This window comes from Salmo salar, chromosome 02, assembly GCF_965601325.2.
Source record: "Salmo salar chromosome 02, fSalSal1, whole genome shotgun sequence".
Taxonomy (NCBI): Eukaryota; Metazoa; Chordata; class Actinopteri; order Salmoniformes; family Salmonidae; genus Salmo; species Salmo salar.
Window position 1 is genome coordinate 55,662,183 of NC_138292.1, and position 12,264 is coordinate 55,674,446.

Sequence of the window (12,264 nt, forward strand, 5' to 3'; positions counted from 1 at the left end):
GCAGAGCTGGAATGGTTGTATCCCCCATATATATAACATTTTATTGGCTGCAAGAATTTTGTATAATTGAAATTGAAAAACTAAGTTGACAGTTTCTTACACAATATAATTTTCTTTGGTAGTTTGAAAAGACAATCCTCTAAAAGCTTCCCTAAAACGCGTTCTACTTGTCCATCCAGATGCAAACTGTCAATATGGTGCCAGTTTCTCTCAATGTCAGCCCTCTATGGACAAACACTGTATGGGATTACGTTTGACAGTGTCTAGTCACACCTAGAGCTAGAGAATGTAAAATGGCAAAGCCAATAGGCCTACTTCAACTGGACTGAAATTGATACCTGTCAATGATCTATTGTGGGGTGGCAGGTAGCCTAGTGGTTAGAGAGTTGGGCCAGTAACTGAAAGGTTGCTAGATCGAATCCCCGAGCTGACAAGGTAAAAATCTGTCGTTCTGCCCCTGAACAAGGCGCCCACTGTTCCTAGGTGTCATTGTAAATAAGAATTTGTTCTTAACTGACTTGCCTAGTTAGATAAAGGTACAAAAATTGCCTACAAGCAGAGTTTTGTTAGCATGAATAATTTAGAAATCATGCATTAGGCGTAAAAATAACTTGTGTGTTGCTCCTGAACCGGATGATGGGATTTAAGAATGCTGACTGCAGGGATGAAGTCACTTCAATACAAGCATTCCTTTCATGGTTTGAGGCTCTACTATCTAAGCATTGCTCTACCAACAATAAGGCATCTTTGGAGGCTGATCGGCCCTTTTGCCTACACTCGCTTCACTGCAATCCCTTCTCAGCCCGCCAGCAATTGTATTCTAACGTGAACAAATGGACCATAAAATGGCCTAGTTGACTGTGGGAGACTTGCCCAGTCACGCAATCTCCACCAGCTACCTACCAGGCAGCCAACAAACCTTTGACTCAGCCCGGTATGGTTGACTCAGCCCGGTATGGTTTCGTCATACCGTAATCACAATTTTAAGAGGCCTGGGGTGATTATCCCAATTTCATCATGTTGAACAACACAGATGTCCTACAAGGCTATTTGAACATTATTCCATTGTGCAGTGTGGATGTGTCCTTTTTTTTTTCTTGAGTAGGCTTATTGCAACATATGGTCCCCACTCGACTTCACAAAGCTTATAGTGAGGTACACTGTCAGTAAAGAGACAGAGGGAGAATTTCTGTCCTGTGTCTGCCAGAGGGACTATTTATTTATTTTTTGTGTTCAGGAAAAACTCCTGGCTCTATAATGACCCTTAGCCCTGTATGAGGGGTAAATATCCACAATGGCCATTGTTTCAGACGGTGAGATCAATGCCCTTGGCTACTTCAATACTCTGAGTCAGTAGTCGGGTGACGGGCTGCCTGCAGTGACGTGGCCCTCAGGTATAACTCCTCAGGGAGACACAATGGAGGGGAGAGGAGCTCTTAGTTGACCTCTGTGGTGGATGTTGATGACTCAGTGTCTGGACAATGCATTGAGTGGCCACTGTCTCTTGCCACCTCACCCTCAGTTGGAAGATAAAGTTGTTAACCTTCTCTTTACTGGTTTGGCTAGGAGGTAGGCCTAGTCAAACATGTGCAAACGTTATGGTGGTTGAACATATGGTTTGGGATTCTTGAACATGAAGCATGTGCAATATTTTTCTTTAGGCCATGATTTATTCATCCATTCGTAGGCCAAGTTCTTGTAAAGCTATGATACATGATCTTAGCTACTAGTACCTATTTAGGCCTAAAGTGCAGAAAAGGAGTAGATACATTTTAGCACACACAGGAGCAGTAAAGACTGAAAGCCGATTTATGGTCCGGCATCTGCAGTGGCCGTACAGCATTTACAGTGATGCAGCCTCCGCAGAAGTCAGAGCATTCATACTTATTGAGATTCTTTGAGCAGAGCGGAGTGTGACATACGCATCCAACACATTTGGTCTGCATCACTTGTAGTGATTCAGGACTAATCTCCGTAGCCAGCCAAGACCTTACTTCTTCTGAGACGCTGGAGTCGGTTTCCCAGTGCTTGACATAGCTCAGCCAATATAGCGTGAAGTAAAAAGGCGGTTCCATTTTTTTCCCCACCTGCATCTCCACTTTAACCCTTAATAATTTTTTTTGCCCCGCAACTGCCTCCTCTTGTGGCAGGCATCCCCTTCCATAGATGCGGTAACACACACTGTCAATGGAACTCAACCAAATCAATGGAAATGCCATGGAAATGGGTGAGGGAAGATCCTGAATCTCTTCATTGCTCCCAAGCAAAATTAGCCTACATTTTAGGCTATTGTTTGTGTATTTCACACTGCATTAGTTAAAAACAACTGACTACCACCACCAATTTCTGTATGCTAGATATGCTACCACCTTTTACGAACGGGAGTTAGCATATAGCAGTCTAAACCTTAAAGGGGACAACTTCTAAATGTTATGCAGCGATAACAGCCAAATATATCCAAATCCGACTTTAGTAACCACATTGTGGGTCTGTTACAATACATCAATCATGACGGATTTGACAGATATCCACTTTGTTAGATCATATTTGTTGAATGTGCGCCATTTCGGCATCCTATCCCCCACGGTTTGCGTTCCATTGACGTCTTTACCGCATTTCTCCCCATTACCTCTTTCCAAGAGGTCAAACAATCCCTACACGAGGTGTCATAAAGATGTTTTATATTTACGAACTTGTTCTGATAGCCTTTTGTCAAAATTCTAAATGTTTGTTGTGAAGGAAGTTGCAAAGAAAGTGAGTTTGTGTTTATACAGGAGGTACCGCCCCGAACTACTGTCAACCAATCATATCAATGCTGAGCTATACGGAGCCCTCCACATTGTTGCAAAATTTGGGAGGCGCACGGCATCTACCGACCGAGTTCGATTTGGTATCCGGAGGCTCCGCAATTGCGTCACACCCTCCGTACGGAGCCTCCCCACTGCATTTCCGGATCAAGCATAAATCACATTTTAGGGGTGACCATCTACAGCAGGGTTTCCCAACCCTCTCCTTGGGGCCCCACCAGACCTTTCAAATGTTTGTTTTAACCCTAAACTGGCACACCTGATTCAATTAGTCAAAGGCTTGATGATAAGTTGACTAATTGAATTGGGTGTGCCAGTTTAGGGTTATAACAAAAATGTGAAGGAGAGGGTTGGGAAATCCTGATCTTCAGGGTATCCCCTTCAGAAAAGGCTTAAAGAGGATTCCTGCTAGTTTGACATGGGCTGTCAGCAGGTTCTGTGTTTACAAGAGGCTCCACTGACCCCTGTTTCCCAGGTCAACATCAGAGAACGCTTGGTCCTCAGGCTGGGCTGAGAAGTGGTCACCTCAGTTTCCTAAACTCGGTCCTAGGGACCCCAAGGGTTGCTCATTTTTTTGCTCTAGCACTACACAGCTGATTCAAATAATCAACTAATCGTCAAGCTTTGATTTGAGTCAGCTGTGTAGTGCTAGGGCAAAAACCAAAACGAGAACTGAGTTTGGGAAACGCCGCTTTAACCCATGGAAGCTGCAGCCTATTCTGTTTTTGTAAAATGTATAGCTGCCGACCTAATGCTGAATTTAAATAATGTTGATTTAATTTCTTGAAATAAAATTGAATGTATTAGGCAATAGGCCTGTAGGCTACTGTACTGGAAGGTTGTCGTCTTGACATTTCCCAGCCCCGATCACGCCATTTAATTCTGTATCCCCATTCATTATCCCAAAGTGTTTCCTATGAAGTCAATCGCTGATATTGCTTTCCAGAAAACGTAACCCATCCCGGGTTGAAAAGTTCATCTGAACTGAGGAATTGGGGATGGCTTATTTTCGGGGGTGAAAAGTTCACCAGTTTATTAATAATGCAGCATGTTGGTGTGAAGGAGACGCAACAGACAGCTGTCTGGTGAGTTGGTGTTAAAGACAGTGTGAGTGCTACTTTCTCTCCTATCTAGATGTTTCCATAACATCTCTGCATGTTAGATACGTATTCTGTCTGAGTGTAGCTTCACCCAGAGAGGTCAAATGGAGTTTGAGGCTTGAAGTCCCTCGCAGCACGGCTGTCATGAGGGTGGTCCGTAGTGCCATATGTTATCTAGGCCTTCACACTATTATCAGAGGTGTGTGTGTGTGTGTGGACACACACTTACACATTCAAGATATCCCGTTGGCATGCATGGTTGCTTTCAGAGGCATGGAAGTACACGCCTTGACACCCTATGATGGCCCTACTCGGCAGGGTGCCACAAAAACTAAACTTGGTGTTTACGCCTTGAAGATGATGGGGATATACAGGCCTCTTTGAAGGCAGAACTTCAGCATTCATCTGAATTAACATTCTAGACAAGAATGGTGTCTGCTGTCTCCCATTTAGAATTGCTAGAATTTTTACATGGTTTCCATATTTGATGAGAAGCCGCTCACGTCAGAGAAATTCTTGAATTTTGGCGTTTCCTTTCACTCGACTTCTCACAACATCCTCTTCATCCTGTGAGTGCCTCCATTCATTGGAAGCTTCATGGACAATTCTGCCTGGTAACAGTGCATCTGGGAGGTCAATGATGTGGTGATTGGGGAAAGAGGCTTTTATTTTAGCATGGTCAGACATTGGAGCAGGGCGCAGGTAATCCGTTTTTCTCCATTAGCATTAGGGTAACATGAGATCTACTGGCACAGACTTTACTACGGTGTGCTGAATGGAAGGGCTCAGGGTTGGTCAAGTCTCCATGGGTTACGACCTCCCGAGTCCCATCTTCATGGGTTATGACTTCTCCTGGAGGTCACTGTGACATGTCCCACTGAGATTTAACTCAGAGTAATCCTAACCTTAACCAGGTCAAAATCCTAACCTTAACCAGGTCATAATCCTAACCTTAACATTACGGGAATTAACAAATATCTTATCCTGTATCAGTGGTTAGGGGCACCCTAAGGATCTGGCTATCCAGCCTGTCACTAACCTTACAGTGACTGAATTCACTAAGGCTAAGCTAGCTATTTAATAAAAAAAAATTAAAAATGGGCAATTTGACTGTGAAATTCGTGGGATTTTGTGTTCCTTAGAATCAGTTTGACAGCATGTTGCGAGCGTTTAGAATCACAAATCCATTTTCAGTATATAAGCCTACACTTGCTTTAGCAAAGACTGTGACCTCTTATGATGCTCGTTTTCTCCTCATTTCATCCTGACGACATGTCCATTTGATCCCTGCAGGATCAGTTTAGTCTGTCTTGTGTTCTTGGCTCACAGCCAAACTGTCGGCTCTCACTGTGTAATTTCCCCTGACGAGCTGATTGGTAGTCTTCACGGTGTCATTTGATTGGTGTCGTGATTGTCTGTGTCATGATGTTGTGATTCTGTTGGATTGGCTGTGTAATTTTGGTCGCTGTCCTGGTGTCCGGATTAAACGGGTGTGATTTGAGCCGTAACTTCCTTGCTTTGTGCTTCACTGTGTAATTTTCCTAGTATTTTGGTGGTTGTCTTTTTCCTCCCTCGAAATTCTTGAGTGTGTAATCAATTTTCACGTTGTCTCCGGGACGTGTGTGTGTGTGTTGTCTGGCCCGGCAGCCTGTCTGTTGGGGACTGGTAAGCGTGACAGTGTGTGTGTGTGACAGACTGGCTTTTCCTGGCAGTATCATGACTCTGTCAGTGCTTAGTGCGCTTCTCCCCAGCCACCATACATAACTCCACTGGTTCGTTCCACTACCCACCCTGCTATTCCTTTTCCTCTTTCCCAAAACAGACAGAATCACACAAACCACCAACTTTCTGACCTCATCCAGAACTTGTGTGTGTGTGTCTGCCATACATGTTATAGCACTCTTCCTCCATGACAGCCTGTATATGAAACTGGCAGACATTTGAAAGATAGCGTAAGAGAATGCAGGCAGGTCTGTGTTATGGCTATACGTCTCTCTCAGGATCCTGTCTCTGGCTCGTGTGTGTGCATGTCTCTGAGTGTTCGTGTGTGTGTTGCGGTATGGGAATGGAAAGTTACCCCATCACCTGCTCCCTACTCCTCACCCTGCATAAATAATGACCGTTGAGTCGGTGGGGCGTTGAAATGAGTGTGTCGTGACAGACACTGCAGACATTGAGTGAGTGCATACCACAGTTTTGAGTAATGAGGTGGGCTTTGAGAGTAGTGCATTCCCCAGGACCGCGCAGCTGTGTAAAGGATACCCCCCCCCCCAGTCTGTGTCCTCCCAGCGCCTGCAAGGGAAAATACCTTTCCTGTCTCTTGTCAGTATGGGGAGCATTTTAGTTACGCTAATTTAGGTAGTCAAATTTTGTACGTGTGTCGTCTAGGCATATGTTTCTGAGTCAATAGGTTTTTGTGGTGTTGGATACCAGACAGGTTGGATACCATGACGATCATTTCCCTTTGGGGATTAATAAAGTATCATCTCTCATCTCGTCTCTGTCGGCTCGACTGTTACATTTCACCTGTCACTTTGCGGGCATAGGAAAGTAGCCAAGACACTGAGACATAGCAGTGATATGATGGAAGGAGACCAAGACACCCCTCTCCTCTCTTCTCCCCTCCTCCATTTTGTGTCCTCACATTCTCCAGGGTCATCCATCTATCTGACCCAGACTCCTCCAGGCTCGCGGTGAGCTAAGTCGTCATGGAGGTCAGACTCCTAGACTACACTGGGGCTGCTACAGCCTTACCTCAACAATCCCTTCCCCCCTCTATTGCTCTACTGTTCCACCCTTAATGTCCCCCAATCAGCACCAGTGGTCTTGACGAGACCAGCCAACTGGGTACCTCCAGGGTCCAGAAACATCTCCTTGGAATGTCTTTCCACTCCTCTGGCTAATCTGTAGGGGCCTGGCTGGGTAGTAGCCTGCTATCTGGCTGCTGGGAGGGGATGGGGGGTAGAACTAAGTGTAGTGTTGTATCCAGATTGTCAAACCTTCATACTGGGATATTCTGTAATATTCACACAGAACACAAGGGGTGCTGTTTTCAAACCCCATTGATACTCTGTAATCCGAAGGTTATCAAAGCTAACAAGTAAATGTAAAATCCCATAGAAAATGCTAACGAGTGCATTGTCAACATTTTGTTTAGGTCAGAAACTGTACTATACAAGTAACTCAAATGCTACTCCAGTTTGCTGCAAGCACAAAACAAATACTTCCCAGCAAGGCTTTTGATCCACAAGGGTATTTTCTGCTGTTCTGTGGTTAGCTCTGAAGAAGCTAACCAACTAAATTAGCAAACCAAATGAACAACTGCAGAGCATTTGGCATGTATTAGACAGTTAACTTAATAGTTATAAGATATCTAACTGGCAAACATTTAGTTGTGAATTCCATACTGTTATTAGATCACCTGCCGCATGTTGCAGAACAGTGAGTAACACAGAAGACTCCGGTCTCTTGTCATTGTGTGCTTGTAAATAAACACCATGTGACTGGGGACTACCAGTAAGCTTCATAATGTGACAAGTAAACTGAAGAACGTAATATTCTTAATCTCCTACCATATTGCACAAGTTGACTGCAGGTATTTTACTTAAGTAGCTACAAATATTAAAATGTATTTAAAAAAATAAAAAAATTCAAACATAGTTTCAACGGTATTGAAAAACATCCTGTGGCTTTTTCCAAATACCCCAGTATACGGTGTATACAGTATAGCGCCCAACCCTACTGAGTTCTATTGCTACCTAAAAGAACTTGGCAGTACTAGGAAGACATTCCATAACTTTGGCCCACTTTGGCTCACCTGGACCCCATTACAACAGGAGAGAGATTTACAGAGATGGTAGAGAGAACTGTGTATGCGAGCGAGAGAGCGTAGTGCTCCTGCAACTCATCTTTGCTTCTCTTCTGGAAGCCATTGTGTGTTGGCTCTTGGCTGTGATGCTTACCTCAGGGACTCACTCCGTATTGGAAAGAATGCTTGTCTGCTCAATATTTTACAAGGGAAGCCTCTCTAACCACTCTCTCTGCTAGCCCGTAATGGGCGGACAAACTGACAGACAACAGGGGTTACCCAGGGCAACCGTGAAGACGACAAAGTAGAGCCAAGCCAGAAATCCTCCAATAATTGAGCTGTTAAATGTTTTGAGGGAGCACCACCCAAAAGTGAGGTTATCGCAAAAGGGGACTGGGATTCCGAGCAGGAATCCAAGGCACTGGCAGGGATGAGATTCCAAGCTGAAGTTGGTTCTTATTTCATAATATCTGTCTGATTTCAAATACCTGGAGTGAAGGTTTGAAATGGAGTGTAGCTTAGGCTATTTGTGTAGGCCTAAACTGGACTTTGCCTTGTCATATAGGCGTGCCCCAAATTTGACCCACATGCTGTCTCTTGTGCTTTTGGTTGTTTAATATGTAAGCTCATAGGGTTTATTTCCCCCACAGTTGCTTTGAATTGGGAATTCACTAATATTGCTCTTCCATTGTAGCACACCGATCATTTTACTCATCTAACGTTTCTTCTTCTCTTCCCTTCCCTTCCAGTGCTGTGTGCGAAGAACTTGTCGAAGAAAGACTTCTTCCGTGAGTAGTAACCCATTTATTTTTTTGCATCAGTGCTATTTCTGTCTTGCCCCCCCTGCTGTGCATTGGTATGGGATAGTCAGCTAGCTGGCTGGCTTTGAAGCATTCTGTAGATGGAGTCCTATAGGAGCTCAATCTGCCTGCAGTATTGGCTGACGAATACAGATTACAGATAGAACACATGATGCACATCGACGCTTGTCCCCAATGCTATCCAATGAGGTGGAAGAGCATCGGTGATGAGCTGGTAATGCCTGACGCATGCTGTTATGACCGACACGGATGAGCCATTTGAATGTAGTTTTAATGTTACTCGGTCATTAGGCTGACTGTGAAAAGCTACCGGTCGTTAACTGTGAAGTTCCTGTATCTTACTTATCTTCACATTGGCTTTGTGCCAGAGGGTCTGGTGTAGTTTTATATCATGGCGAGACGGAGATACTCACCACAAATAAATACCTCTGATGGAACACAAAGCACAGGCACGTCCCCTTCGTAGGCTAATTATCATAGTGTAGGATTTTGGTAAGAGAGTGAATTGGAACATTCTTTAGGCTATATAGTTGCACATCTCCCTTGAGAACATGGGTTGGATTACTGTGGGCTTTAAGGCACAGTTTCCTGTAAATGACACACACACACACACACACACACACACACACACACACACACACACACACACACACACCTGCAGAGGGAAGTCCTTGCTTCCTCTGCCAGTATGGCATTGGGGTGAATGTGACTCAACAAGTTTGACCTGTGGGTGGTATCATTGCCTGGAGCCACACACACTCCTAACTATAGTCACACACAGTATGTCATTTCTATGGAGCACAGTCTGTGTGTGTGTGTGTGTGTGCGTACCAAGTTTCCGTCAGGACTATTTGGCGCCGAACAACGTGACCGGCAAGATTTTTAATTTCCCAGACATCCATATGCATTGGATACGTAACTCGTTAGGGTGTCCACCCACGGTGCTCAAAATCACATTTTAGATTATTCATCTTAACAGATTGGAAAGGGCCTGTAAAGGTTTAAAGTAGAACAATGTTCTTCTACCAACATGACAGGTTTTATTGAAAAGAAAAACATTACTCATTGCGTATTCATCCCTACTATAAATCATCAATGAATATCATTAAAAAAAATATTAAAACATTTAGTGTAGAACAACAAGCCTCCTACTAAGTAAAACACAACTTCAAAATATCATATTTGTATAATATAATTTGCGAACGACCTGACCTATAGGCTATTTGTATGACCACTTTAATTAATAAATAGCATAACACAGCTGTTTTCAAATACAATCTAGCCTTTCTAATTTAATTCAGCTTAGGCATGAACATTGTAAGTAAGCCTAATAACTAAGAAAACATGGCTGTCTACGAACACCAGGGCCGGCCGGTTATGACTAGAAACCATCCAGCTTTTGTCAAATTAACGGCAGATTTGACTTTTTGTAGCAGGTTAGGAGAATTTTACGTAGCAAGTTAGGAAAATTAGGTTAAGGTTAGGGAAAGGGTTAGCTAAAATGCAAAACAATTCAACTTTTTATGTTAATTTGACAAAAGCTGGATGCCTTCTAGTCATGACTGGGCCGGCCCGCACCATTCCCCATTCCCGCTGTTATTCAGCACCACATCAGTGGAAAGAGGACATCCTAGGCGGCCACAAAATTGAGGAATTTTAAAGCTGATGTTGAACAATCAAATTCCATATGCAAATAAACAACATTTATTAAGGCTTGTTCATTGTGAGAAAGCTTATTCCAATGCTCCTGCGAAACGAGGCCCGCGCCATGCATTTATGAAAGCACTTGTTTCCAAAGCTCAAATGATATCTCTATTTACAGTTCTACTGCGTGATGCTTAAAAAATGTTATGTTTATTGTAATTTGAACTATTGTGAGGTCGTGACACGTTGTTTATTGAGAACTCTGTTTCCTACAATAGGCAGTTGGCTGCCTAGTGATTACAACATTGTAACTCTACGATATGAATAGTTGGCAACGATGTTTTGTTTCCAAGTACTACTGAATAAGCTCAACTGAAATACACGTCATTACTCTAGTCTATCAATCCATTCCAAATCTTTATACTATACATGAAACGGGCGGGATATGTTGATCCTGCCTAGGTGTGTGTGTGTGTGTGTGTGTGTGTGTGTGTGTACCGTCCCTTATCAGATTTCCAAAGACTATAATAGACTGGCGTGGAACGACATGCTTCTGAGCTGCTTGCTCAACTACACACAATATTTCATATATATATATACACACACACAATCTCTTTCGCTTTCTTTATTAGTCACAGTGTAAATATAGGTCCATTGACAATGAATGTTTTGTGTGCCACCTTATTCAAATACAACAGCTATCATTTTGACGTGCACATACCGGTCGTTAACTCCATTTTGGCTCCAATTTCAGCTATAAAAAATTGTCGCACACTATATATAAACTCCCAGTAATTTATTGGGTTAAATCACCAACGTTTCGGCATCACCCTGAAGAAGGCACAGTGATGCCGAAATGTTGATTTACCCAATTTACAGGGAGTTTATATATAGAGTTGTGCGACTCTATTTTTATAGTTTATTCACTGTTAGTCAGCACCTCTACTTAAAATACATTTCTCTGGGTGTGCGCCAGCTCATGTTTTGTATCCAATTTCAGCTATAACATATCTTCATGTTAGATAATTAATATTATGTGAATTTATGTCTTTTGATAGTCATTGTTTCTATGCCATCAGCTTGTGAATACAGTTACCTAGAAACTAATTCAGGCATACATCCTCCATTTTTGTCTCCATTTGCAACATATCTCCATTTCATATAAACATTTATTTTCCATGCTAGATAAATGAACCATACTGTGACTGTAGTTCCATTGACTCCATTGTTTCTATGCCATCCACAGTTGTGAATACAATCCTCCATTTTGGCTCCTCCTCCACAGGGCTGCCTGACCCCTTTGCCAAAGTGGTGGTGGACGGCTCGGGGCAATGCCACTCCACAGACACCGTAAGGAACACGCTGGACCCCAAGTGGAACCAACATTACGACCTGTAAGTCACCAGGGTAGTCTCTAAACTGGGGGACCACCTTAGACCAATAAACCCTTGTTTCACCATGTCTTCCTAGTTCCAGCTTGCCTCGACAATTTATCCTTTCCGACCTACAAACGTGCCTAGTAGGAAGTAGTAGCATAACCTCGTCCCCAGGGAGAACGTCTGGTGTGTGAGACTAAGAAAGTAAGGGACTAGGGTCTGGATTTGGTGAAACTCGCTGTCAACTCCTGAAGAAACCACTTCCTAAAATGGATGCCAAAGAACCACAGATATCTGTTAACACATTCTTGTTGTCTATGGTTTTCAACATTGTCACACTGTTCTGGTTTCATTGACTAAGCTGTGGCGTCTCCGATCTCCATGCGCTGCTATGATAAGCGTGCAAGGAATGCAGCAGGTCACCCTCCCTTCCCGTGCTAATGTGCAGGAACACCCACCATAAACCATTTGAGGCCTTTTGACTGGGCTGCTGCACGCTCACTCTAAGGCTAGTCTGAAATGGCACCCTATTTCCTATGTAGTGCACTGCTTTTGACTAAAGTCCTGGTCAAAAGTAGTGCACAATATAGTGAATAGGGTGCCATTTGACACAGCTCTAGTCTAACCATTGGGACTGTCCGACTGAAATATTTGGACTGAAATGAGCCATGTGTTGTGAATGTTGAGCAGCAAGCTTTACGTGCTCTT

The 12,264-nt window shown here is 43.4% G+C and overlaps 1 protein-coding gene across 4 annotated transcripts in view; it reads left to right on the forward strand.

Annotated features, from left to right (window-relative positions):
- LOC106588327 (E3 ubiquitin-protein ligase SMURF2) overlaps positions 1-12,264 on the forward strand; it is a 70,912-nt gene that overhangs the window by 19,566 nt on the left and 39,082 nt on the right. For 2 of the 4 annotated variants that reach the window (XM_014177201.3, XM_014177210.3), the window contains exons 2-3: positions 8,465-8,503; positions 11,427-11,574. In XM_014177201.3, coding sequence (XP_014032676.1) covers positions 8,465-8,503; positions 11,427-11,574 — 187 coding nt within the window. The remainder of the gene's footprint in view (positions 1-8,464; positions 8,504-11,426; positions 11,575-12,264) is intronic. The other 2 variants (XM_014177215.3, XM_014177223.3) reach the window with 1 other exon arrangement.